Genomic DNA, 26,538 nt, shown 5'->3' on the forward strand with positions numbered 1-26,538 from the left:
TACACTCAGAAGTGAAACCTACTTTCACCTATGACTCAGGTTGATTGTCATGGCAGCAAAGGTCAGGGATGATTTAAAATCACAGAGTGTAAATAACTGGTGTTGACACTCTGTGGTGGGGCGGCGTATTTTCCGTCCTGAAGATCAAAACAATCAGATGGAACTTTACACACAGTGTTATCAGGCTTTTATTCATGACTCATGACGAGAATGTACTGTGATGAGAAAGAACCATCTTCATTCATTCGGTTTCCACATTCAGAAACAGTTTTACACAGTAAAGTTTATCTTCTTCCATTAAGAAAATGATACCACGAGAAGTATGATGCATACGGACAGAACATTAAATGACATGATCGGGTATTCTCATTTTTACAGCACACGCATTCTTAACATAAGCACACATGCGGACTGAAACTGAAACCATCACTCAGTGTATCAATATGAGAACTTATCATGATGGTGGGGTTTTGACAGGAGAGTCAGAGGGGTTTCAGGGACGTGGTCCCCGGGGGGGCTCAAACCAACGATTTCACAGAAATCAACATAAAACTGGGAGTGTGGCCTGATCAGAAAACGAATGGTACTCCACCTTCCACAGCATCTTCAGATAAAAAATGTTTTCTTTCAAAATGTGAAGTATCACCAAGACTAACAGATAAATAATGTCTCTGTTAGTCCCACATTTTAGCAGGAGCATCTTGTGAAAAGGCTTGAAGGAGGAGATCTTATTTTGGAATACTCAAAGCCTGTGTGTAGAGAAATAAATAAAGCATGACATGCTCACAGACACTAAATCACAGGTAATTTCAGCTTGATGCGTTTAAAGCATCATTTGTCAAATCCAATGTGAATTATATCGAGGGATTAATTTGCCAACCTGGTTCGTTAACAACTAATTGGCCAGGGACTCCCAGAACCTCCAAACAATACAGTGTAAATCCCCTTTATCAACAGAGGAAACATTCTCACTCCCTCCAAACGAGGATTACAAGTGGTTTTTAAATCATTCCTGGTCCTGCGAGGACATGCAGCGTCGGCGGGAGGAGGCGCTCCGTTTCTTCAGCATCAGCTTGAGCTGGAAATGAAAAGACATTGAGGTGATACTGAATGAGAGGTGAGGAATATTAAAAGAAAAGGAGCCTCTGCTCGGTGCAGAGGTGGCTGTTAAAATGAGGGGGGGGGGGGCTCACCTGCTCTCCCCGGGGGCCGCTCTGCAGCAGGTGAGCCGGCTGGTCGTTTTCCAGGTTGCGGATGCTGGGATCAGCTCCTCTCCTCAGCAGCAGCTGCAGGATCTCCTCCTGGTGGGGGTTACCATGGAGACCAGCGGCCATGTGTAAAGCGGTGTGACCATGCGCCTGAGGCAGAAGAGAGAAGACGCATCATTACTCGGACCGTTTGTGTATCCTGTATTTCTGTGTACAGACACATGCGTGTACAAAATCCACATCTGAGTGGAACTCACTTTCATGTTGACAAAGGCTTTGATGTTGGGCAGGGGAACCAGCAGATATCGCACCAGATCGATGTTCCCCTCCTTCACAGCCAAGTGCAGCACAGTCTTGTTACTTTTGATTTCCTGGAAGTGGAGAATTGAAAGTGACAGGGGGAAAAAAAACACACACTGAAACCACAAAGTCAAATGGAAGGGAAAGCAAAAAAGAGAATCGGGAGGGGAAACGGCCTGCGTTACGAAATCATCCCACTGAGATAAAACCTGGGCACTTCCCCGGCATGAAGTGTATTATTCAAAGAAAGGTCAGGGTTTAGAATTTTGACTTTGATGCCCCTGTAATCATCCTGTCATGTGCTCGGCTCATGTGACTTTCAGGAAAGGGAGGGGTGCACTGTACCTGGCTGCACAGGGACGCCCCTGCACTGAGCAGCATCTCCACACAGGAGAGCTTCTCCGCTGCCTTGCTGTGGAGACCAACGTCCTCCAGACCAGTGGTGGACAAAGCCTTCATGGTGGCACTGTGAGAAATGGCTGCACAGTGCAGAGGAGTCATACCTGAGGCAAAGAAGAAGACGTTAACGTTTTGACTTATAATGCACGGTCACCTTAACACAACTTCCCTGTTGTTTAATAAATTAGAAACAAAAAATACAACATAAAATCACCTTCAAAATTGCAGGCCTCCAGGTTAACGGCAGGTCTGCTGGACAGAACAGCCTGAAAACAATATAAATATAATTAACGTGCGTTCAGTATGACTCATCTGATGCCAAAGTGATCCAATCATAACGGTGCTTTACCTGCAGAACCTCAGGGAAGCCATAGTGGACGGCCAGATGCAGGGCAGTTTGGCCGTTAACATCACAAGCATTGATGTCCGTTCCCAGTGACAGTAAATCTTGTACAATGTCCGGCTGGTTTGCGGTCACTGCCACCAGTAAAGCAGTCTGCACAAACACATTGATGATACCATGTTTAATTTAATAGACCCAAAAGAGCCTTTTGCACATGTTGGAAGCTCGTGTATATTTCCGTACCTTTCCCTTGTGTTCTTTGGCATCCAGCCGCCCCACCTCCCTCAGCCGCTCTGCAGCAGCGAAGGCACACTCCCTGAGTCCCTTGGCAGTGTAGATGTGCAGGATGCTGACAGGACGGGAGCACATGATAAATTAGTTATAAATGAGGCTGGAAAAAAAAGATGCTGGTAATTCCAACCCGCACTTTTCCCCATTCACAGTTGAATTCTGTTTTCCATTTTTAGCTGTACTTCTAATCATCGAGCGCGAGGAGCTGACTCATCACCTTCTTTGGTTTGACTTAATCTTGCCAGGATAACACGTCTGAGCGCGTGGCTCTCGCTTTAAGTCACGACTGAAAACGAAACTCTTACGGAAGTAAATAATGTGTGAGCGTTTACACAACACGGGGATGCCAGCAGAGTTCAGTGTGTGTGTGTGTGTGTGTGTGTGTTTAAAATATGTACTCTCAGTATGAGTGTGATTGTCTTAGTGTTTGTTTGTGTGTATTTGCATATGTGTGCCTGTGTGTACCATTAGTGTGACTGGTATTGCCTGAGTGTGTGTGTGTGTGTGTGTGTTTTTATACGTGTGTGCGTGTATACCATCAGTGTTAGTGTGATTGTGTGAGTATTGTTTGTATGTATGTGTGTGTGTGTGTGTGTGTGTGTGTGAATGTGTGTTTGTGTGTATGTGTGAACCATCAGCGTGACTGTGATTGCCTGAGTGTGCGTGTGTGTGTGTGTGTGTGTGTGTGTGTGTGTGTGTGTCCATGCAGTTTACTCATGTTATTTTTTGGAGGGTTCAGTCCCAGACAAACTTTCTGAAACTGGTGTATTCCACTCACGTGTCTCCGTCCTCGTCCTGCCCGGTGGTCCTGCTGTAATCCATCCCTCTGAGCAGCATCCTGGCCTCCTCCAGTTTGGCGGCGTCCATCGACGAACCGAAACTCATCTGTGTGTTCTGACTCAGACCCAGAGGTGACCAAGATGAAGCCAGAGTGGGATCTGCCACTGGCATCTGGCAATCCTGCTAAAAACAATATGATAGAGGTCAACAACATATAGGATTAGGCTGTCACTTGAATCCAACACGTCCGTTGAAGGGTCACGACGATGGGAGTCCTCTTACGTATGTCGGAGTCATTGTGTCTACAAATCCCGGGAGCTGCTGCTGAGTGCCATATTCGGACGCCATGGCGAGGCTGAAGGCTGGAGCGAAGCTGGGTCCTGGGTGGCTGCCATAGTAGCCGAGAGTCGGCTCTGGTGCTGGGGTCCACGGCTCGAAGCTCACTGCCATGTCTGTGTAGCTGCTGGATGATGCACCTGGAATGAAAAGCCTAGACTGATGACTGATATTCACACACTCACACACAACATTATGTGAGGCCGCTGTGGCTCAGCAGGTGGAGCGGGTTGTCTGCTCCAGTCCAGGTGTCCATGGGCAAGACACCGGCCACCAAAACACTGACAAGGCCAATGGACACCTTCAAAAATACAGTGGACGGGTGTGAAGGATAAAAAGCAAATGCAGGTGGGGTGAGAGAAGAGGACAGTGAGCAGGATTCCTCTTCTCTCAAGACACTGGCCCACAAATTGCCGCTGTCAGCTGTGTGTGAATGGGTTGTTTGAATGATAGAGATGCTCTGTTTGAATGGGACTTGAAGGGAAAAAATGCTCTGAGTGGTCTGTGTTTTTGTTCTTTTCAGTGAGTCCCATTAAAAGAGCCTGGGAGTCCTGGTCAAGTTAAACAGCAATGAGTAAAACAAAAATAAAAAGTTTTAAATATAAATGCAAACAGGGAAACACAAAGCGTAGTCAACATGACATACTGTTCCTAAACTCATTTATAATAAACAGGTCATGAATACAAACTTGGCCACTGTAGCTCTTGGCAAATAACTCGACAAAAGTATAAGTGGGGGACTATTTTCTGATGGGGATGTGGTGCATCGGTGAGTATTTACAGCAGCAGAAGTGTCTTTTTGGAAATTACTCAAAATAAACTGGAATGTCCATGTTCATCAAAATGAGGGAAAGTGTCAGAGTGAGCAACTTTGTAACTATCTGATGTGCTTCAAATCGTTTTTTGGACAATACTGGAGTTTCATGAACCAGAGGGATACCAAACGGTCCAGACCTAAAGTGTTTTGACATAAATACATCTACTATCACCAGGCTCAACTCATTCAGCTTGAGAAGAAAACAATGTATATTAAATGTAAGTGTCTCCATCGCTTTTAAAATGATGTAACAAAGTTACACTCTGATGTGAACCTTCAAATTGAAGCTGAGACTTGACACTTGTAGAATCCATTCGTGCTAAGGAACATGAGATGTTTAATTGTCCAGCTGATTATAGTCTGGACTCTATCTGAGGCATTAGCTGAACGCATAAATAAACATATTTGAATTAATTTATTATTAGTTTTGGAGTTTTTGATAGGAAATAAGACAAATATCAATAAAACAGACAGTTGTGTATATGTTCCCCAGGTCTTACCTGAACAGGTAAATACTTCTGACGAGGACAGCTGCTGGTAGAGAGAACAGAAGAAATGATAAGTAACCAAATTTGTACTGTGTTATTATTATATAAATACATATGTGTTATTATTTAGACGCCGAGCCCCTGTGTTTGATGACTTACTGTCACAGTGTTTGAGGGACCAGGACTTGTGCTCGCTGCAGAGCAGGACGGGGACACAGACGATGACTCACGCCTCCTCTTCTCTTCCAAGAGCTTCTTCACTGTGGGCAGAGTGCAACACGGCTTCTCCTTTGGTGCTGAAATTACAGAGTAAGACATTAGAGCACAATAAGAATAATAATTTAATAAAAGAGTTAACAAATATATATAAAAAGTAAAATATTATAAAATGTTTGAATAAGTCGTCAAGATCAGAGCTAGATTATAACTGAACAAATGTGTTTGGTTTTGGTCTGAGATCAAGAAACTGTCATGGGACTAATGATATATAGATTCAATTGAATTAACTAATTCTTTGGTGCATACATTCAGAAAATAGAAATAAATCAAATGCACTGTTAAGTGATGTGTTTTTGCTTGAAAAATATAATTATATATTGCATACAAATTATAGTTATTATAAAAGAAATCTATTCAGCAACTACAGTAATTGTTTCAGCTCTAGAAAAAGCTATGTCCCTCATCCTTCATAATAATAATAATAACAATATCAATAAACACAAACTTTTTTATCCAGTCAGCAGACGCCTGTCTCTAATGATATGTAGACAGACATGGATCTTTCATTGAGAAGTGAGCTTTCTCTTTTTGTAACAATTAACCAGATCATAGATTGTGGATGAGTCTCTTGTTCCCTCTCACTGGAATACATGTGTGTATCGAGACAGGCTTTATTTGAAGTGTCAGCTGACTTGTCATCAGATGGATGATACAGCCTGCTCACTTTCTCCATGGCAACATGTTTCTGCTCACCTTCAAACAAAGTACATCAAATCCTTTATGAGTACTTTTCCCCTGTGAATTCATTTCCATTGAGCAGGTAAAGGAAATTAGAAAAACAGGAAAAACACATCACAAAACAGAATTTGTCTGTTTCCAGCTGACAGGCTGTGACCACATCACAACTTCACCCCTACACGTGAAAGACAGCGTGATTTTCCACCCATGTCTGTGGAACGTGATTACAGAGATAACAACCTCCTCCATTAGGAACCCAGATCATGCGGCCATTCAGACACACTGGGATTGCCATCGCTTATTTTCTATGACATCTTTCTGCAGCGCTCCGTTACGCAAACAGAAACACAAACCACATCTTCCTGCCTTTGGTGTTTGACTTGCACGTCACCTGCCTTGTGCTTTCTAGTGCCTGGGAGGGAGGTTCATGACACGCTCTTTTGTCTGTTTCTCTTTTTGTTTTAACTGTTTGAGTGATGTCTGCTGTGGTAAGAAACACAGCAAATACATGGATATAAAATATATATATGCAAATTCAACCAGTGAGAGAGAAATGTGAGTTCCTGGTTTGAGACTGGCCACTTCTTTCGCTTTGGCTCTGAGCTGAAAAGCCTGAACAATAAACCCTGTTGACCTCATGACGTGAAAAGGGCAGATCTTTGAGAATACAAGGGTTCAGTCAGAACACTTCAGTGCCGCCAAGTTTCATTTTAGAAGTTCAAAAGGTGTTACTATGTGTTACTCAACCCTGACTCATTTGATCTTTATATCAAAATCCACCTTTGGCCTGTTGTTGATGCAGATGATGTCATTCTGTCATCTCTAAAGAGTAACTCAGTGAATTGCCAGATGACGGAATTTGCTCAACACTTTACAGACGCCTCTGACACATCAGCTGAGTGAAACCAGACATCCGGAAATGGTTTTTTAAAGCTGGTCCAGGGGTAGGTCAACTTAGCCCACATACACTGTTGCTTGCATTAACTGTCCACCCACTGCTTGGGGCTATTCTGTGCCCTATTCAAATAGCGGCTGTGGAAACCCCTGGACATTGAGTCATGTACGTGGGAGGCTGGGGATTCCAACAACCGTTCTCGTTTGGCTCGGCCCTCTGAGAAAGAAAGAAGCAGTGAAGAGCAGCTTCCTCATTTTGTGGTTTAACAGACCCAGTGCACACGACAAAAATATTTACTCTGGCGGAGGAGGCCCGGCAAAGAAAGTTGAGCGAAGCAAGTCAAGCCGTCACTTCACACAGTTCACTGGACTGGTATTAATGAACTAAAAAGGGGAAATGAAAACAAGAGAAGAAGGTGCGGAGGTGTGTCAGGGTTTCCCCCGATGATGCTGTGCCTCTTGGATTCTTCCAAATTGTGCTTTCAGTCAATAAAAACTAAGATATTACATGAACTTTTCAGTGAAAGGACTGGATGCACACTATCACTAGTTGAAAATACCTCACAATCATAATTCAAGTTTTCATTCTAAGGCTGCCATGAGAACAAGTACAGTGATCTGTATTGTCCATAACTGCAGTGACTTTAAAATAAAGCATCAGTTTAAGTGAAAGTTAAAGCTGTCATCGTGGATGGATGAACGGAGCTGCCATCTTTACTGCCACACCATTCAATACACAGCTGGACTCAGTGAAAACAGAGATGATATGATACCAGTGAAAAGTAATGTTAAGCCCAAATACTCACATTTGTCAAAGTGCATGTCAGAAACGGGTTTGCCTTGAAGTTTTCAACCGATCGTTTTTCTGAGCCGCCAATCTGGATCAACTGATTCCCACAGTGTTGCTCTGTGTTGCTCTGTGTTGCTCTGTGTTGCTCTGTGATGCTCTGAAGTGTGCGTCTGGCTTGTTGTCTCTCACCTCCGCTGCTAGTCGTTCCCCATCGTCGCTTCCCCAGCTGCGGCACGCCCTCAAGGGGAAGCCACACATTCACCATGATTATGACAAACCAGAGCCCATGACATAGTACTGAGTTACACGGAACTCCGGGGGGGGCGGAGAGAGAGAGAGAGAGAGAGAGAGAGAGAAAATAAGGAGAGATGTGGTGATAGCAACAATCTGTAATTCTAAGTAAATCAATAAGTGTTCGGATAATTCAATATAGGTAACAATACAACACTAAAGGATTACCTGTAGTATTCTGTTAATTTCACATCAATAATCAATGTTTCTGTCATAATACCTTTGCTGTGTTATCTTGATTTTACTGTAGACTTCTGGCAGTACATTACTGACTTTTTTACACGTTGCTTGCTTTAAACTTAATATTACAGTTTATTTCTGGTTTAATACTATGTGCATCAACACAGTGTATTGTTGCATTATTGTTGCATCGTAAACTTCATTGCAAGTTAAAGTTCTGCATTTAAATTTAGTTAGAACTACACTCAATTTAATCAAAATTTGTATTGTTTATGCATTAAATGTCCAGTTTCTACTATTATATTTGACATTATAAAGTGTGGGTAACATTTTAATGTTGTATTTATTCAGGGCTGAAGTAATTTTTACAAATTTCAACTACTGAATTGTTAGTTTTTTGTATAGTAAGAATCAAATACTATATGGTGATCAACTGTTTGTTTTGTGAAATATTAGTATAAGCTTAAGATTATTTGTACTTTGGTCAGTCAGTTTATGCATTAATTGCCTTTAATCCTGGTTGTAATATTGAATGTAATTGAATACATAAATATGTAATATCTTAAATATCAATGTGGATAGAAAACAATAGATAGAGGAGTAAATAACCACAATAAAACAGCCACATAGTGTTGAACACAATTTGATAGGTAACTCTCTAAAAATCAATAAACACTCCAAAACATCGTTTTTAAAATCCCACATTATGGTATTTACTTATATTTAAATACATAGTGTTGATTAAATTGTTTTGTTTTAATGAGAGCAAACTTTCAATAATAGTGCAATTAACATAGAAACTTGAGAAAACATTTTTTTGGAAGTTTGATAGTTTGGTTTAATATTCTCTCAGATTTGTCTTTAATTAAGTGTATTTCCTATAAGTTAAAGGTAAAAGCCCTGCAGCTTCACAGGAACATCTGTGTCACCTCAAAAACAAGACTCGGTGTTGGAACACAATGATTAAATGTCTTTTTTTACCAAATGACTAATATTTTAGTGTCACTTTGTTCCATAAACACCTGTCAGACAACAGTGGGGAGACATTCAATTTCATTTAAAAGAAGACATATGAGAGTTACTATAAATAACTAGGGCCAATGAATTTATAGGAAATTTGATGGAAATGCCATAAAATAATAAGTGAAAACATATTTGGGATGAAAACATTGATGATAGCAGTTTCATGTTCTCAATTTCTTTTAAAGGGGAAACAGGGAAACTCAAAGTGGATCTTTCTGTAGAATTTAGATATCAGAACTGAGAAATAGCATAAAGGCATGACTGACTTATCAACTCAAATTAAGATGGAATTTAAATAAACTAAATCTTTGAATGTCAAATACATATATTTGTAAGAAGAGAATAAATTAAGGGAAAGTTAAGCAAAGAAACTAAATAAGTAACTAAGAAACCAACACTTAATCAAAGACGAAAATGGGTTTGTATTTTTGAATCCATTATTAATGTTTAAGTCATTGACTTTGAAATGTATTAACTTGTATTTCTACCATGGATGTTTCTACGTACAAAGTCTGTGTGGAAGTTTTTGTCCTGTATTTGTTAATAAAGATATCTGACTATAATTACCAATCTGTTATGAATAACACAGATCTTGGAACATTTCATTCATAAGAAGACTAATTTTACTTATTTTCTGGGGAAAGAGCCGGAAGTTGAAAAAGGAGAATGCAACGAAGAGCATAAGTTGTGAAACGTACACACAATGAGACTTTTTCTGTTTGTTGTGTTACATGTTGTGTGTAGGAAGCCTCACAGCTCCCTCTGCTGTTGCTGCAACCACTCAACATCAATCTAACTCAAAGGAAAGCCACTCACACCAGAGACGAACCACACGCGTGAAGTCAGTTGTTTGGTCCACTATGGCAAGCCCATTGAGCATTTATTCCATATCCTTGATATCAAATCTAAGTCCCCTCCACTAGTTCAGTCTTTGTCAGCACTAGTTGGACATTTGGTTGCACTAGTTCAGCATCTTACTGAACTAGTTGAACAAAAAATCGTACTAGTCACTCTTTTTCAGCAACTAGTGGCACTTTTGTTTAACTAGTTACAACAGAAACCTTACTAGTAACACTGGCTTTTTGCTGCACTAGTTTACTAGTGTGCATTTGGGCTCCCACTAGTGAACTAGTGCAGAGAATTGGAGGCCACTAGTTTACTAGTGAGCTGAATCCATGTTTGACTAGCTTACATGTCAGAGCTTTTGCAGCTCACTAGTTAGCTAGTAACACTTTCAGCCTTACTAGTTCGGTCCAGAGGGCAACTAGTGCAGCAAAAAGCCCACTAGTAGAGACTTTGGCTCTACTAGTGCGGCACACAGTGTTACTAGTAAGGTTTCTGTTGTAACTAGTTAAACAAAAGTGCCACTAGTTACTGAAAAAGAGTGACTAGTACAATTTTTTGTTTAACTAGTTCAGTAAGATGCTGAACTAGGGCGACCAAATGTCCAACTAGTGCTGACCGAACTAGTGGAGGGGACTGAAATTTGATATCAAGGATATGGAATAAATGCTCAATCGGCTTGCCATAGTATGTCCACAACTTAAACCTGATTTTCAAACTGGCGACTGGACAAGGCGGCCAACTAGCGGAAGGATGGACAAACATTTTAAACCCAAGTTGAGCTAAATGATCCTTGAATGTCCTTTGTGTCTTGAATTGAAATAGCAGTTTGATTTTGGAGGTGATTGGCCACTAAGAGTCAGCAGAGCGACACAATGAGCACACGGGTGATATTTCAACAGCCCTCACATTTTCAGTTCTGTGTGTGTGGATGATCTCCCCTCAGACGAGCAGGAAACAGGCCCCGAGGAGGATCCAGCTCATGTTCTCCACCGTGAGTTACAACTTCTACCCTCCAGCACAACATCTAACATTACTAGAACAACGGCTGACATATTTGTACCTGGATGTGTTGGCATAGAGGGGAAGAGGCGACGTGTTGGGTGATTGTACTACATGTAATACTTTCTCTTGTTTTGTCATGTTTATGCCTGTGAATCATATATTTTGTGTATCTTTCGTATGTACTTATGTATGTGAATGTGTTTGTTTATGTGGGTTTGTTTGTTTATGTGTTAGTGTATATTTAAGTACGTATATAAGAGGGTAAGAGCAAGGCTGTTCTGTTCTACCCTATTGTAATCTATAATTTTTCCTATTTAAACCATCATATCAGGCAGTGATTGTCAGACCGTGTTGAGATTTTTAAAGAAGACAGATAATCAGTGCAGCAGCGTGTGGAAGGAACTCTGACTTCAACCCTCGAAAGAGAAAACTGAAGGGAAACTAGAGTCACATCATCTTTTGGGTTCCAGGCAGCAGATTAGTCGGAGCTGAGCGAGGTATGAGGATCTCTACTTCCACTGACGGACACATTCTTCCTCATCCCAACTTTGAACCATTTCATGTCCATCAAGTCACATCACGATGATGTGTATGTAGTTTAAGATAGGAGATATGTGCCCAGAGTATCTCGCAGCTCGGCCTCATTTTGACGCTGGAGTTGCATTTTCAGTGCTACACATCATCGGCCCTATCTTGTCTAACAGTTTGTGGGATTTAACTTTGAAAATGAAATCATACATAAGGAAATTAGAAAATATGACATGTGTGAGTGTTGTGTGAATGACGAATATAACACAAGGTCTGTTTTTGTCTTTCAGAAAGCCGACAACTGAGCTGACAAACATGGCACACAACAGATACTTCATCGTGTGGCTATTTTTCCTCTGCAGTAAGTACGGTTTTACAGCTCATTTCTCGTCTTTGTGCAAACACACACTTGCACAACATTCGTGGGGGTCTCACACAGGAAAATCTAACCACAAACACAATGTTTTGCACATGCAGCGGAAACCTAACAGACAGAGGTGTTGCTGCATGATTTATATTATCAAGTTAAAGCTCTTGTTTGTTTCTTTTCCTTCTCTCAGATGCGGCTTTGGCGTTTGCAGGTACGTAAACCAAAAGGACAACTCCAAAATTCAGTTTTTATGAATGTTGCAATTTAGACTAAAAAAATTACAAAAATTAACAGCAACACAAATGCAGAGCCAGACACACAACCACATCTGATTAGTTGATATTTCCACGTGCGTCTTCACAGCTTCCTTTCTTCCATCCCACTCTTTTTCCCCCTGTGTGTCTGTTTCTACCAGACGACACTTCATCATGCTACAGGATTGAGCCCTGGACAATAGCGGGCATCGTCTTCGCCGACGTGCTTCTGACCCTCATCCTCGTCACTCTCACGTACCGCTGTGCCAGCATCAGGCGTGAAAAGTTTGAGAACGGTAAGGCAACCGGGCTGAGAGGAGATCTATCAGGTTCTTCTACAGGCCTTTCTCATGTATTTTTCTGTTTTATTTTAGTGCACATCTGATATTTTCGAAGCATTGATCTGTTTGTTAGTTCTTTTTAAAAATTGAAAGGCTCCTATTTCTGTGGTTTATAATGTCTCTCCGTGATTCTTCTGCATTGTGGTGACAGTACGTCGTGTGTCCCCGTCTTCTCGTCCCTCCACAGCTGACAAAGTCTACATGAATGTACGAGCCAACTGCAAGAAGTGATCGGACAATGTGAAGCACATCGTGAAATTATAAAGAATTTTTCATATACTGTTTTTTAAAAACAAGTTACTCAATGCTGTAAAAGATTCAATTGAACAGATTTTACATTAAGAAATAAACACATGTAGGTTGTCTTTTCAAAGTCTATTTTTGAGGTTGGTTCTTTACACACATATTATAAACACAGAAATAAGTCTTTCTTTTTACAGTAATTTGATTTTACCTTAGAAATGCAATGGAGCTACATTTGTGTTTGTTTATGTCCTAAATAACAAAAATAAAAGTCTCCACAACCATCTGCCAAAAAAACAGATTTTATAGTAGTTTAATTATAATAGCATAATTCTAATTATTATATGATATTATTAAAGGTTTATCACACTGCTCAGCAGAAGCTTATATGTGTGAAACATGTTCATCAACCTTGTGAATAAAACACATTTGAATTCTACCAATGTTGTCAAGTAAACCATACAGCAACAGATTTTTAGCAGCAAAATGTTAAAATACATATATTTGTACATAGATATTTTACATAGCTTTGTAAATTGCTAAAACTAAACTGTCTGGTAAGAGTTATGTTGACTGGACTTTTCAAAGTTCCATATGTTTTTTTAATAATTTATGTGAATTTGCGTGCGTGGGTGATTGGTTCGTTTGATTGTTTGCTGGCTTATAAAATTATTCTCAATATTGTTCATTATCAAATCATCATGTTTTATTTTAGTGACATTTGAGCCTTGTCAGAAACACAGGAGACCTGATTATATTTGGGGAAGAGTATTGATGTGCATTGAGGATATGCTGTGGTTAAACTTCTGTCTGCCATTTCACTCAAATACACACACGCACACACACACACACACACACACACACACACACACACAAACACACACACACACACACACACACACACACACACACACACATACAACTCACATGAAATCACAGCCCTCATAGCTTATTCTTTACTATAAAAAATTATTTAAATGATAATCATTAGATTTTATGTTCTTATCTTTCATTTAATCTTTCATTTAGCAAGAAAGATTAGTAACGTATGATTATGGTATGACTTATTTCACCTTTTCTTTAAATGTCCAGTATTTACTTCCTTGACTCCCACTCTCTTGTTTTCTTCTATTTAACCAAACCAGTTTGCATTTTATCTTGCTTTATGAAGTGTGACCTGTTTTCATTATTTACGTTTTAAATGTTTTTACTGGATTAATTCAGAGGCCCAGTTTTTTTTATAGAAGGTCAGAGGTCAAATGTCCTCAACTTTAAAGAAAAAAAAATGTTTTTTGCTCAATGAGAATTAAACCAGTTTAAGAGATTTTTCACAACCCTAAAGTTACACTTATACATGGTTTGAAAATTATCTGTGATGTGCTAGTAAATTATGTACTGGCCATTAATAAAGATATTAGGTATTAAAGCACATAGCTTTAACGAGGGATGTCTCAATATTATTATTATTATTATTATTATCATTATTATTATTATTATTATTATTATTAGAGCTCGTGCACCGAACAGTGGGAGGCCCTATTGAGATTCTAAGGATTATTATTATTTTTATATTATTATTTTAGGCAAATTAATTGGCTTGTTGAGGGCTTTAGCATGCTCAAATCGTTACCAAAGTTTGCAGAAAATTAGAAAGTGGTGGAAATTTACGCATTCTGGAGTAATCTTAAATGAGGTTGGCAAAATGGCTCAACAGCGCCCCCTGGAACGCAGCCTCAGAGTTCACATTGACAGATCTTCACAAAAATCGATATACAGGTGTATCATACCAAACAAACAAAAAAGTCTCAAGGAGCATTTAAAAACGCCACAGGAAGCCTGCCATTTTGCATTTAGTCGCCATTTTTCACATTTTTTGATTTGACGAACTGGTCCCAGGGCTTTCATCAGATCAACTTCAATTGAGATGCTTTGGGTTAAGGTTGCTATCAAGGAGATGGTCTTGGTTGGGGTTAGGGTTGTGATTAGGATAAGTTGATGGTACCAATCAATGGGGATGCCTGATCGATTGGTACCATCCCCGAGCTTCTATGACCTTCGGAATTATTATTATTATTATTGTTATTATTATTATTATTATGTCGGATCAGAGAGTTAAATTATTTTCCTTATGTTTTGACTTTTGATATACATATGTTTTTATAAATATGGGTTTATTTGATTAATTTATTATTAATTTGAATTTTTATCGAAAGTATTTTATGCTGCCAAACTTTACAATATCAACATTATCATTGCTGTTGTTTTTTAATCATTGTTTTTTTAATATTATGAACCATAACTGTTTTTTGTTTTAGGGGGAAAAACCACCTTGAAAGTGAGCGTTCATTTCTCTGACAGTCAAGCATCATTACTGGTAAACCTGTGGTTACAGATGGGCTCAGAGACTCAGTAGCAGTGAGTGTGGCTGACCCACCCACCTGCTCTGAAACCACAGGCCATGAGGAAATACTCTGGAGATCCGATCATGTGTGTTTCAGCTCAAACTGAAGAGCATCTGAAGATGACCTCCTTATCTTGGCATCGCTTGGACCAGTTCATTTGAAATATGCCGTTCAAAAAGTTGAAATAGAAGCCCTGAAAATCGAACACATCAAACATGACAGAGTGACAACATTTCTGTTTGTGTGTGGCCAGAAACCTCACAGACAAGAAAAAAAAAAACAGACGCTTCCTCTCCTGTGGGTGGACGCTGCATCCTCCTCTGAACACAGTCACAGGCTGACAGACCCACACCCCGCTGACAGTTCAGCCTGTGGACAGTTCTTCATCTGTGGGCACTCGCTCCTCCAGTCACACCTTGTTTATGTGCGGGGACACGGCCATCAGAGACAGATCAAGAGGACCATCAGCCTCGGACTCTTTCATTTCCTCCTTAGGCAGAAACCAGCATAAAGAAAATGTCTGCTGCTGTTTGTATTGTGGGTTCGTTGTTTGGTGAGTGGTGTGTTTTTTATGTGTCTTAATGAACGGTAAAGAAGACTAGACACTCTCTTTATTGATGCTTTGAGGTTTTACCATCTCCTTGTCTTTCAGGTTCTGCAATGGGACAACATGGTATGTAGCTTTTGCAAACATTTACTTCCAGTTCGAAGCTTCATCTACTTTTTTGTGTTTCAACCCTTTACGTTTTGACTCTTTCCCAGAATGTGAGTCCTGTTACCTAATAAACATGGGGTCTGTGGTGGCCATTATTGCCTCTGACCTTATCTTGACCATCTTCATCGCTGTCTCCGTGTTCTGCTTCGCGACTTATCACAGGAGGAGGAGAGAATGGGCTTCTCGTGATGGTGAGCACTAGATGCTGGTTTGGGTGGTGGTGATACGGCAGATGGGACATAACCTGACGTGTGAATATTTTTTGACAGGAAGAAGAAACCTACCCTCATCTGTATCAAAGAAAAATGCAGCAGAGGTCACAGAATCTCCCTACCAGGTAAACCGGAACTACAATACTTAATGTGGAAATTGTATTGTTTGAGCATTTTAATGATGGTTTATTTTGTTGTTACATGATGAAATGCTTTTACTGTTTTGTAGGAGTTACATGGAGTCCAGTCAGATGTGTACAGTGAGCTTCAGCACTTTAGGAAATGAAACAGAGGAGAATAAACTCCCAACAAAGACTGTAACTATTTTCAAAAGCTATGAGCACAATATACTACACACTCCCGTGCACAAATCTTAATTTGCCATATACACTTCTGCAGCTTTATAGGTAATAACAGTATTAGATATTATTTTAAAGGAAAAAGTAAAGTATTTCTAATTTATTCATTTGTTATGTTGTGTTTTATGTGATGTTAGCTGTATTACATTCTTGTTTTTTTGTAAATCTTGAGCTGTGTTGAAATATGTATTTGTATTTAAGAAAACTATCTATTAAACATCCTAAAACCAAGGAAGTGGAGAAAAAAAAAGCATTCTTTTCTGTCCTATTGTTTTATATTTAAGAGGGTTAGTTACACATTTCCACAATGCAGAACACGTACAAAGACTTGATACAGAGATAAAAGGAAAACAAATTCAAGCCTCGGCTGAATAACGAGTTTCCATGAGGCCCAGACAAAATTGTCATAATCTCTTTTTTTCTTATATTTCCAGACACGTTAAAAAAACAAAAAAAATCATATAAAAACCTAAATTTGGATCAAAAAGTCCCAGGAGCGACTGTATGTGGAAGAATCCTAACTGGCCTCTGTGAGTCAACAGATGGCCGCCCTTGACTCATGATGGGGAAGGGACAGAATCTGAAAGAAAGACAGGAAAAAACTCACAACTGTTGACTCACAAAACAAGATCTGGGATATTATATCAACTTGTAATTAGATGAAGTGGAAATATGAGGAGTTTAAATGTGCATCACAAACCTGTAACAACAAGTTGGGTTGGATGGATGGAAATATAAGCGGAAAACATGATTCAAACATAGAAAATACTGACCTTCACGTGATCAGGGGGAAGGTTGGATCTTGGCTGGAACAGACAAGTGACCGGGTATTTGTTCTGCCGCTGTTAAATCATGCATGAGAAAGAGAGTCAGTGAAATCTTTCAGGAGATCACACACCATCGGCCTCATCAATCAAACAATGCATTTACAGTATATAGAAATAAAACCTGTTCTTACCTAATGGGTAAGTTTCAGAGCTGATGTATTCCCTGGTTTCTGTGGAAATATTAAGATCAGTTGTTCAGAATTTGATTGCTCTTTACTGATATGTATTTTGTGTGTGATGTAGTATCTGGTCTTACCATCATAGTCTGTATATGTACTGTTTCCCACTGTAGCCACTCTGCCATTGTTCTGCTCCAAACTGCCGTGGTCTTGCATTACTCTGCTATGGCCTGGGGCCAATGTAACATCCGACCCATTAACTCTTTCTGCCTTTCTTTGGAGATGAGCTCCATCGCTCACTTTGCTTCCACTCAAGCGTCTAACTTGTTTTCCCAAAATATTTCCATCCTGAGTATCCACTGTTGTTGCCTCCTGGCTGTGGAGATCAGTCCGCTCTCTGCCTGCGTGGTCCGGACCCGGTCTTCTGCTCACATCCACCGGGTCCATCCTGTCTTTGTCTGCCCCTGTTTGCCTTGGTGACGGTGTGTTTTTAATCATCACAGCTTGGGGGATCATGATCTCATGGCTCTGGAGGCCTATGACTGAATGTGGGCAGATAGAAACAGCTGCATCAATATCAGACATGATCATCGCTAAAAAAACAAAGCTCAGTTTTAAGATACTGCACCTGTGCCTCCACCTCCATTGTTAACAGATACTCCTGTAATACAAAGGACAATCTTAGGTGCAATAGTGTCAAATTAGATATACTTTTTACATTTATACGTGAAATGAAAATCACACACCTGTAAATCCAATTGGGTCAAAAACCTCTAAGGATTGTGAATTTGACATATCTGTGAATGAAAATGAAATCATACCAATGACAAAGACATTCATCCACAATGGTTTTATATCTTAACGTGTGGCCTGTGTATTGGCGGCTCTGGTTATTATTAAATGCGTGGATAACAAACTGCTGCACAGTTCTGGAGAAGCTTGAGCATGTACCTCTGGAGTCTGTATAGAGAGGTCTGCTTGGAGGGTTCCTCTGTGCTGCAGACAGGAGAAAATAGTTGGAGAGAATAGTTTCTGTAGTATTAAATTGTCACGACCAGATACAACCACAAGTAATTACAACCTGAATATCAAGTTCCACAAGGAAATGCCATGTACGGCATCTGTTCTCTTTTGTAACCTGGGCTTTGAATCCACCATTTCTGTTATAGAGGAACCTCAAGTATTTTTGAGGATCTGGTGAAATGGGTGGTCACTATCTGATATCAAGTCCTTCCGGTTTTAAAACAGCATATGACATCGCTCCATTTTGAATCACAGACCTGTCATTGAAGGTGCTGTCCTTGTGTCGAGTGCACCTGTTGAGAAATTAATAAAATACTGATGAGATGACGGCTCATAGTAGCAATGTAAACATCAAACAATCGGATTTCTTACATCAACGATTGAAAACATTTAATAGCATTTTTTTTTTAAAGGACATAGATAATCTAACCATTCAGGAAGCTTAACCCATTTACTCTCTGACCTAGAACAAAAATAATGAGGGGAAGTTTGGCGGCCGCTGTGCTATTTAATGAACATACTTGCACTACAAAAGCTAAGTCAGCTCAAAACCACATTAGATCATTTTTTCTTTACCTTTGATTGGAGATGTTAGCACCATAGTTGTAAATGGCAGAAGAAGGAGGCAAGGCATGAAGCTGAAACGAATGCAATCACAATAACTTCATGTTTTAGTTTAGTTTTAGTGAGAAATGCATCTTTAAATCTAATGTATGTCATTATAGAGTGTTATGTTTGCAGCTTTCAGAGATAAAATACATTTGAATGTAGTAAATCATTAAAATGACAATTATCTACATGATAAAATATCAATACTTACAGCTTCATTGTCGACTGCATTCTCCAGATGTATCGGGCTGTTTGGCAGCAGCAGCGTTGCTCAGCTTTTAAATACTATCACGATATCCTGCTTTTTACCCTTTAATAGTTCTCGTCCTGGTTAATTATAGATTCTGACATGAATGTTTAAAACTGGGATTTGTCTTTGTTTAACAGAGTGCGACTTGAAAGCAGAGAAGCACTCATTATCCTGATGTGTTTACAAAGGCCTATTCATTTTTTGAGAAACATCATTTTCTCAACTTTCAAATGCACCAGAAAAAAAGAATCAGTGTGTCTGTGTATTTTGTGCTGATTATAGGTGATTGGTTACTTCAGGAAAATGCCCCGGGGCTTTGTGCATGACTGAGGTAGCGTTTTAAAAGAAGCCACAGGCTGTGCATTGTTTTCTGTCACTGTTTCACCATTGTCCATTTAGCCGGTGTTAGCTCAATATATTGTCTGAACAAAGAGCTTTTTTTTTTTAAACACACAGGTCCAGCTGAGCATCAGTGTAGAGAAATGACTCCAGTGTGGTAGAAATATCCTGAAAAGAAGAGTACAACAATTTTAAATGCAGGCTCGTGCGCAATGTGAACTGTGGTTTTTGACGACTGTTATGAGCAGAATCACAGAATGAATTCTAACTGTTGAGTGTTTATATGTGCTGGACAACTACTATTCATATCTAAAGTATGTAGATCTATATATTTTTATGGCTTCTGCTGGGACTGCGGTGGTCTGTGATTTGATCATGATGGTGGCGGCAGATGATCTTGGATTATATTTACAACTGGACTGCTTAGACATTCAAATGTCCCACTACATTTATTCTCACTGGTTTAAACAGACGATATCACATCTCCCCGGCCCTTGTTTCTCTCCATTGGCTCCCTATCCGTTTTAGAATTGATTTTAAGATTTTACTGATCTCTTTCAAGAGTTCAAGAGAATGGCTCTGACTTGCTCTCGGGGTCTGGTCCCAAGCTACAGCATAGAAATACTGACCTGTAATGTGCCTGTTTGCAGCCTTGGCTCCTCAAGTTGAGCCCTGCTTGTTGTTTTAAAAGTCCAAAGGTGACCGTGCTCTCTTCATCAGGGCCCCTCGGCCTTTGAATGACCTACCTGAGGAGATACGGCTCTCAGTGACTTCTTTTAAATCACTTCTTAGACCCAATTTTTATAGACTTGCTTCGATGTGAGGTCGTCCTTCTATCGTCTTCTGTTTGTTTTCTTATCACCTTATTTTATTGATTTCTTGTATCGTCCTTTAACTGCTCCTATGTGATCAAGTTTTCCAAAATAGTCTTATATTTATTTAATTGAACACTACTTTGTTTTTGACCACCTCGACATTGTTGTGTGGCTTTCTTGTCATGCTGCATCCTGACGATTCTTGTTTTTGTAAACTCTGCATTTAAAGGTGCTACATAAATCATCTGACAAACATGTATTTTGTACAAATACTACAATCATTGATTCACCTCTCAGTTTATGTAAGACGCTCCCTTTTCTCATGAATGTTGTGAATATTGTTGTGTTGTTTATGTGCTCTACAGCCACTTCTGCCCTTTAAAGGATCCCTCACATGTGGCTCAGTTAAAAGGGGCTTTGTTAGTATTTCTTCACTCTCGCTGAAGGTTAAGAAGAGAACATGTTGCACCTTGTTAATCCCCATGAGACAAGTAGTGATTTGTGAATGTGGGCTATACACATTAAGTTAGAATTGGCGGTTCATTGCAAGAGAAGTCACTGAACAGATGTGTGTGGGGGGGAACATGTGCTGCTGTGTGGCTGCAGGCTGAAGTTCCTGTCTCGAGCAGACCTGTTGGTAGCAGAGGAGCCACCGTCTCCCCCTCAAAGAAAAAGGAAAAAGCAGAGCGCCCCCTGCGGGAGAGGCTGTTCGCACTAAGCTCTTGAGCCCAAGCATCGCCATATTGACGTCCCAACCGCCGCCGAGAGGTAATCGTGTAATTTAACGGCAAATCGTCGCAGGTTCGAAGCCCCGGGTCAGTGTTTTACGTGTCGGGGACAGCAGGGAACGAGCCCCACACGTCGCGGTGCCGCTCCGCCGCTCGACCACGGTGTTTGTAGGATGTTTTTTCAAGGCGTTGTCAGCCAGTTGCCTCGCCAGCCAGCAGGCTATTCACTCTTCTAGCCTGTTAGCTTAGCACTTTGTAGCTTTGTGAAATATAATTCTCGAAGCTTGCTGCTCGGCCCCGCGTCCGTTTCGACCGCCGGTATGACGACTCGACTCTTTTTCTAAGCGGCAGTTTGATTTCTTTCCGTCCCGGGCCCTCACTGTGGCCGGGAGCTAGTTTTGACTTTCCGACCGGCTTTCCCTCTGCTGTTGACGAGCTAATGCTACCTAGCCAGCCAGCTGCCCGGTTAGCCTGATAGCCAGCTGCTAGCTTGACTGCACTTGAACAGGCCCGGGGCCACCGAGGGCTTCTGCGTACTCTCTGCTTTTTTAATGAAACCGATAAGCGGGAAAATCGGGCCAAACTGAACGAGTACGTTTTTACCGGAGAAACGATTTGTCGATTTGCCGCCTCTCACTAACACAGCAATGTACCGCAGCCGTATTAGCTGTGTTGGGCTGGCGTACGATGGCTCACATAGTTTGCTCATGTTTGCCTAATTGACAGCATTGATTTTAATCAACCTACTTTGTTTCCAGCAGGACATCCAGCCTTGGTGTAGCCCCCAGTGATGACTGTATTGAATCCTGTACCTCCTGATTAGACTGGTTGGATGCCCCCATTTAACATTCAGGTTTCTCCATTTCACACGCCACCATATTCAGACACACCAGCACAACACTCATTTCATTGTGTTCTCTCGTCTGTTTGTCTCTGTGCTCGTTCAACACATATGCAGCTGTTTTACATGGATAGTAAAAGTTTTTTGCATTTCTGCAGTACCTGACACACGTTTGTATTTCCTTTTGAGGGGCTCATATTCAGATCAACTGTTACATTCATTGCTCAGTGTTACACATATGGTGTTGGTTGTGTCATGCTCTAACTGTTGTTTTTAAATATCTTTGTGCCCCTGTAGCTTTCCTATCATAAAGGCATCTCAACCACCCCTGTTCCAATTCATCTATCACCAAGATCCTGGAGGGATCCTCCCAGGTAACGTGTTGTTCTATACAATTATTCATAATCGCACCACAACACTTACAGTAGCTGTAAGGATGCCCAGTAAATGGTTACCTGATTTGTTAAGTTGTATTTATAATGAATTTGTTTGTTTTATTGTTCAGGAGATTTAGAGAAGATCTGGTGTAGAATATGTCTGGCCCTGTTCCAAGCCGCTCTCGAGTTTACCCTGATGTAAACACACAGAGACCTCGGGAATACTGGGACTATGAGTCCCATGTTGTTGAATGGGGGTAAGACAAATTGATTGGACTGTTTGCTGTATTTGATTTATTTTGCTTTGTCTGGGAAATGTTCCAAAGACTAAACTGACTGTTATATTCTCTCTTTTTTTTTTTAAGAAACCAAGACGACTATCAGCTTGTCAGAAAACTAGGGAGAGGCAAATATAGTGAAGTGTTTGAAGCCATAAACATCACAAACAATGAAAAAGTGGTCGTCAAAATACTGAAGGTATGGAGATAATCACTCAACAAGATGTTCTAACTGTAAAGCAAATAATAGTTTTTCATTTTGTTGGCGATATATGTACCTCACCAAACTGTCCCTGTTCACAGCCGGTCAAGAAAAAGAAAATCAAGAGGGAAATAAAGATCCTGGAGAATCTGCGGGGTGGCCCAAATATCATCTCACTGTTAGATATCGTTAAAGATCCCGTGGTAATTTGTTCTCCTTATTGCATCGTGACAATTCTGGACTAATATTTTAATACATAAATGCACAAACAGATGTTTTTCCCCCTCCTTTTTAGTCACGAACCCCTGCTCTGGTCTTTGAACATGTGAACAACACAGACTTCAAGGTAAGAAGATCAGTGTTCTATTGGTTTGCAATCTGTGAATACAAAAATAAATAAATATATAAATTCTGATTCTTTTTTTTTTTTTTTTTTTTACAGCAATTGTACCAAACCCTATCTGACTTCGACATACGGTTTTACATGTATGAAATCCTAAAGGTAAACAGCTTTTGATACTGAATATTTACTGTATGTTTATGTTATGGCCCTCATTGGTTCTTTTTACATTTGCCAGATACTTCACATCAGAAAATACTCCTAACACATACTTTTTCCTCTATTACCATTTAGGCCCTGGATTACTGCCACAGTATGGGGATAATGCACAGAGATGTCAAGCCACATAATGTAATGATTGATCACGAACACAGAAAGGTATGGTCTAATGCGTCAAACATTTTCTTAATGTGATCTGTCACCTGTGCTATCAATATGATCTAAATTATATTAAATTTTTTAACTTCCAGCTCCGTCTAATCGATTGGGGTCTGGCAGAATTCTACCACCCAAACCAAGAATACAACGTGAGAGTGGCTTCCAGGTATTTTAAAGGACCTGAACTGCTGGTAGATTACCAGGTGAGACTCATTCTTATTCTGCAAGTCAAATCATGCCAGTTGGCCAAAATGCAAGTTAGGATTTGTATTATTCGAGAGGAAGGACACATTTTTTTCAAACTTTAATTCATGTATCCACCTCAAGCCTTTCCCCCTTTTATATGTTTTGTAGATGTATGACTACAGCTTGGACATGTGGAGTTTGGGTTGCATGCTCGCCAGCATGATCTTCAGGAAGGAGCCTTTCTTTCACGGTCATGACAACTACGATCAGGTATGAAGAACTCACTCTTTTGTGGGTCTGTTAACAGACCTTGTGGCTCGAGTAGTGCAGTGTTTAGGCCTAGTCTAATAGTACAAAGATTTAAGTTCTACACACTGAAACCACAAATGTTTTCAACAAGGTTTTTCTCAAACTCACTTCAAATGTTTTTTTAACAAGGGTAGACATTATCCTATTTGGTTTTTTGATGCTCTGAAAGTAGAACAAAGTGATTTAAAGACAAATTTCTGTTTGTACTAGTAGACATGAAGTTATCACATTTTCTCCCACATTCCCTGCCACCACTAGGTATGCATGACACAAGTGTTAAAGTGGTGTTTATATAGTTGAACAAATAGTTTGATATGTATATAAAAATTAAATGCAGAACATAAACCGGTTTTACCTGTAAATTATGAATCTTTGCTACAAACAGAATGAAAGTAAAAAAGAAATTCTGTTTGTCTATTTATTTTGCATGCTAGTATAAACCATTAATCATAGAGGTAACACCTGCAGAGGGAAGATCACTGGTTCTGTCGGATTTTATAATAGAGGAATGTGCATTCTCAAACTGTAGGCACATTTCACAGATATTTCATAAAGCCAAATCTATATTCAGATTTGACATTTCCCCCAATAATAATAACCACTTTATTGTCATAAACATCCATACCCATAAAATTCCCTACTCGGGATGCAGCAAATGTCTATGTATCTTTAAAAACTTTGAAATCTGTGTTTTCTGAATTTCAGCTGGTGCGAATCGCAAAAGTTCTCGGCACAGAAGACCTGTACGACTACATCGACAAGTACAACATTGAACTGGATCCACGGTTCAATGACATTTTGGGAAGGTAAAACATTTTGGCTGTATGACTTCAATTTCAATATTATTGTATATTTTGAGCACAATTTTGGCTCATGAATAACTCTCAATATAACTCTGTCCCTGGTATGTTCTCCAGACACTCCCGCAAAAGGTGGGAGAGGTTTGTGCACAGCGAGAACCAGCACCTGGTCAGCACAGAGGCTTTAGACTTCCTGGACAAACTGCTGCGCTATGACCACCAAGCCCGTCTCACGGCCAGAGAGGCCATGGATCATCCCTACTTCTGTAAGTTAGCTGTTTGTTATCACCCCGACTGCTCCTCGTAAGTTTTTTGTGCACTTTATTTAAAGTGGCTCGACTCTTGTCAACACATGAATTTGGTTTACGAGTTGCTCAAATCCACTTGTGTTCGCAGATCCCATCGTTAAAGATCAGGGAAGGGGGGCCACTCCAGGAGGGATGGCTGCAAGCTCCACACCAGTCAGCTCTTCAAGTATGATGGCCGGTGAGTAATCCTCTCTGGAATGAATTGCCCTTAGGAGCAGGAATAATCTAAAGCTGTTTTTGTCATGTGTAATTTGCAAATAAAAAAAGATTGTGAATGGCTGCAATCTCTCTGTGAATCAAGATTGTGATGACATGTAAATACAAGCACTTCCAAATGATTAACATGCCGCCCGTCTCTCCTAGGCATCACCTCAATGTCCTCCTCACAGCCACTGGCTAACATTGCTGGATCACCTGTCATCTCTGCCCCCAACACTCTGGCCACACAAGTCCCTGCAGCCACAGGGGCCCAACCCTGAAGCCACTCCCCCACCTGTGTTTAATGTGTGCTCATGGCCATGTCCTGCCTAGATCTCACTGCAGCCCAGGGCCATGGCTCTCCTTTTTATGTTGGAAAATAACAAAGAAGAAAATTTAAATTGCTTTTCACATTCAGTTATATTTTGACACCTGGACTTGACAGAAATGTATTGTTGCACCTGTCAGGATTATTAGAATTAATTTGGGTGTGTTCTTTGACAATGCCATTGTCTAGAAATTCTAATAAGATGTAGACATGAAGAGAATGGATAATAAAATTTATTTTGTATGTTCCAAATATACAGTCTTGCTTGAAACTGTTTGATGGGGATCCTGCTGTATTACACTGTGAACCTTTACACGACTTCACAAAACAAAGCGTCAGGAATCTGGTGTGCCCCCCCCTCCCCTCCCCTCGCTTAACAGTGCTCGCTGGTTGCACACGATGTAATGTGCAGGAGTTGTTGGTGTTTTGAAGTTGTTAGATGCTATCATTCTTTAATTCGACTTTTTGTAGATATTCTACAGTTACTGTCAGGTTGCATGCACCCAATGCTGAATATCACAGGGTCAATAGTTTGCCAATTTTATGTTACTTTCACTTCTGTATGTGTATGTATGTGTTCATGTTTGTTTTTTATGAAGTCTCTTACACATGATTTTGATTACATAGACAATTTTGTAACTTTTTGTTTTATGTTGGGAGGGAGTCATCACCTACAATAAAACAACTTCAAAAATAAACATTAAAAAAAGGTTTCTGCAGGCACCACATGTCATTGACTATGCTGCACTGGTATTGATGAGTGGGTTTAAAACAAGTGCACAGTCGGCTAATCCATCAAGATAGTTTGTCTGGGTTACGGTGTGTTCAGAACAAACAGGACCCCACAGCTCTATGTCTACATTCACAGCCCCTTTTATTTTGTATCCGTCTGAACAGGGTGAATGTGACTGCTT

General features: G+C 40.2%; 5 protein-coding genes across 10 annotated transcripts; 3 read left to right on the forward strand and 2 right to left on the reverse strand.

Moving 5' to 3' along the window:
• Positions 1-170: 170 nt before the first annotated feature.
• On the reverse strand, positions 171-7,813 carry LOC128449579 (NF-kappa-B inhibitor delta). 2 transcript variants are annotated; one of them, XM_053432830.1, is made up of 12 exons: positions 7,620-7,813; positions 5,122-5,258; positions 4,975-5,005; positions 3,604-3,797; positions 3,320-3,504; positions 2,494-2,599; positions 2,257-2,403; positions 2,122-2,173; positions 1,854-2,011; positions 1,466-1,579; positions 1,194-1,358; positions 171-1,078 (listed from the first exon to the last, which is right to left on the reverse strand). In XM_053432830.1, exons 1-12 carry the CDS (start codon positions 7,633-7,635, stop codon positions 1,007-1,009), a joined length of 1,377 nt encoding a protein of 458 aa, XP_053288805.1. In that variant the 5' UTR covers positions 7,636-7,813; the 3' UTR covers positions 171-1,006. The 2 variants fall into 2 exon arrangements, with proteins under 2 accessions (XP_053288805.1, XP_053288804.1); XM_053432829.1 differs by having other exon boundaries at positions 4,975-5,008.
• Positions 7,814-10,843: 3,030 nt separating this feature from the next.
• hcst (hematopoietic cell signal transducer) lies at positions 10,844-13,120 on the forward strand. 3 transcript variants are annotated; one of them, XM_053432389.1, is made up of 5 exons: positions 10,844-10,934; positions 11,764-11,834; positions 12,034-12,054; positions 12,259-12,393; positions 12,590-13,120. In XM_053432389.1, exons 2-5 carry the CDS (start codon positions 11,789-11,791, stop codon positions 12,667-12,669), a joined length of 282 nt encoding a protein of 93 aa, XP_053288364.1. In that variant the 5' UTR covers positions 10,844-10,934; positions 11,764-11,788; the 3' UTR covers positions 12,670-13,120. The 3 variants fall into 3 exon arrangements, with proteins under 3 accessions (XP_053288364.1, XP_053288366.1, XP_053288365.1); XM_053432391.1 differs by having other exon boundaries at positions 10,849-10,934; positions 12,626-13,120; XM_053432390.1 differs by having other exon boundaries at positions 10,918-11,058.
• Positions 13,121-14,879: 1,759 nt separating this feature from the next.
• Positions 14,880-16,609, forward strand: tyrobp (transmembrane immune signaling adaptor TYROBP). The gene is made up of 5 exons (XM_053432904.1): positions 14,880-15,636; positions 15,736-15,756; positions 15,846-15,989; positions 16,068-16,135; positions 16,240-16,609. The coding sequence occupies exons 1-5, from the start codon at positions 15,600-15,602 to the stop codon at positions 16,294-16,296; spliced, it is 327 nt and encodes a 108-aa protein (XP_053288879.1). The 5' UTR covers positions 14,880-15,599; the 3' UTR covers positions 16,297-16,609.
• Positions 16,276-20,310, reverse strand: LOC128449632 (uncharacterized). Its single transcript, XM_053432903.1, has 11 exons — positions 20,166-20,310; positions 19,159-19,704; positions 18,915-18,976; positions 18,596-18,631; positions 18,267-18,311; positions 18,062-18,112; positions 17,944-17,976; positions 17,453-17,857; positions 17,328-17,366; positions 17,143-17,211; positions 16,276-16,949 (listed from the first exon to the last, which is right to left on the reverse strand). The coding sequence occupies exons 2-10, from the start codon at positions 19,176-19,178 to the stop codon at positions 17,153-17,155; spliced, it is 750 nt and encodes a 249-aa protein (XP_053288878.1). The 5' UTR covers positions 19,179-19,704; positions 20,166-20,310; the 3' UTR covers positions 16,276-16,949; positions 17,143-17,152.
• A 680-nt stretch (positions 20,311-20,990) lies between these two features.
• LOC128449631 (casein kinase II subunit alpha) lies at positions 20,991-26,337 on the forward strand. Of its 3 annotated transcripts, none has more exons than XM_053432900.1 (15): positions 20,991-21,119; positions 21,838-21,932; positions 22,218-22,294; positions 22,426-22,554; positions 22,663-22,774; positions 22,879-22,980; positions 23,073-23,123; positions 23,220-23,279; positions 23,412-23,495; positions 23,588-23,698; positions 23,850-23,951; positions 24,696-24,796; positions 24,908-25,056; positions 25,187-25,276; positions 25,462-26,337. In XM_053432900.1, exons 4-15 carry the CDS (start codon positions 22,454-22,456, stop codon positions 25,575-25,577), a joined length of 1,179 nt encoding a protein of 392 aa, XP_053288875.1. In that variant the 5' UTR covers positions 20,991-21,119; positions 21,838-21,932; positions 22,218-22,294; positions 22,426-22,453; the 3' UTR covers positions 25,578-26,337. The 3 variants fall into 3 exon arrangements, with proteins under 3 accessions (XP_053288875.1, XP_053288876.1, XP_053288877.1); XM_053432901.1 differs by having other exon boundaries at positions 21,051-21,119; positions 21,841-21,932; XM_053432902.1 differs by lacking the exon at positions 20,991-21,119 and adding an exon at positions 21,121-21,166 and having other exon boundaries at positions 21,841-21,932.
• Positions 26,338-26,538: the final 201 nt, after the last annotated feature.

Source organism: Pleuronectes platessa, chromosome 10, assembly GCF_947347685.1.
Source record: "Pleuronectes platessa chromosome 10, fPlePla1.1, whole genome shotgun sequence".
NCBI lineage: Eukaryota > Metazoa > Chordata > Actinopteri > Pleuronectiformes > Pleuronectidae > Pleuronectes > Pleuronectes platessa.

Bases quoted from the DNA above. Each gene is read 5' to 3' on its own strand.
- LOC128449579 (XM_053432829.1), bottom strand. The intron at 2,012-2,121 runs GTGATTTTATGT...TCTTTGCCTCAG, and splicing joins GGAGGCCTGCAATTTTGAAG to GTATGACTCCTCTGCACTGT. The intron at 1,079-1,193 runs GTGAGCCCCCCC...TTTCATTTCCAG, and splicing joins GCGGCCCCCGGGGAGAGCAG to CTCAAGCTGATGCTGAAGAA.
- LOC128449631 (XM_053432900.1), top strand. From the start codon at position 22,454: ATGTCTGGCCCTGTTCCAAGCCGCTCTCGAGTTTACCCTGATGTAAAC. The intron at 22,775-22,878 runs GTATGGAGATAA...CCCTGTTCACAG, and splicing joins TGGTCGTCAAAATACTGAAG to CCGGTCAAGAAAAAGAAAAT. The intron at 23,699-23,849 runs GTGAGACTCATT...TATGTTTTGTAG, and splicing joins AACTGCTGGTAGATTACCAG to ATGTATGACTACAGCTTGGA.
- tyrobp (XM_053432904.1), top strand. From the start codon at position 15,600: ATGTCTGCTGCTGTTTGTATTGTGGGTTCGTTGTTTG. The intron at 15,990-16,067 runs GTGAGCACTAGA...ATTTTTTGACAG, and splicing joins AGAATGGGCTTCTCGTGATG to GAAGAAGAAACCTACCCTCA. The intron at 16,136-16,239 runs GTAAACCGGAAC...ACTGTTTTGTAG, and splicing joins TCACAGAATCTCCCTACCAG to GAGTTACATGGAGTCCAGTC.
- LOC128449632 (XM_053432903.1), bottom strand. From the start codon at position 19,178: ATGCAGTCGACAATGAAGCT. The intron at 17,367-17,452 runs GTAAGACCAGAT...ATATTTCCACAG, and splicing joins TACATATACAGACTATGATG to AAACCAGGGAATACATCAGC. The intron at 17,212-17,327 runs GTAAGAACAGGT...ATGATTTAACAG, and splicing joins CTCTGAAACTTACCCATTAG to CGGCAGAACAAATACCCGGT.
- hcst (XM_053432389.1), top strand. From the start codon at position 11,789: ATGGCACACAACAGATACTTCATCGTGTGGCTATTTTTCCTCTGCA. The intron at 11,835-12,033 runs GTAAGTACGGTT...TCCTTCTCTCAG, and splicing joins GTGGCTATTTTTCCTCTGCA to ATGCGGCTTTGGCGTTTGCA. The intron at 12,394-12,589 runs GTAAGGCAACCG...TTGTGGTGACAG, and splicing joins GCGTGAAAAGTTTGAGAACG to TACGTCGTGTGTCCCCGTCT.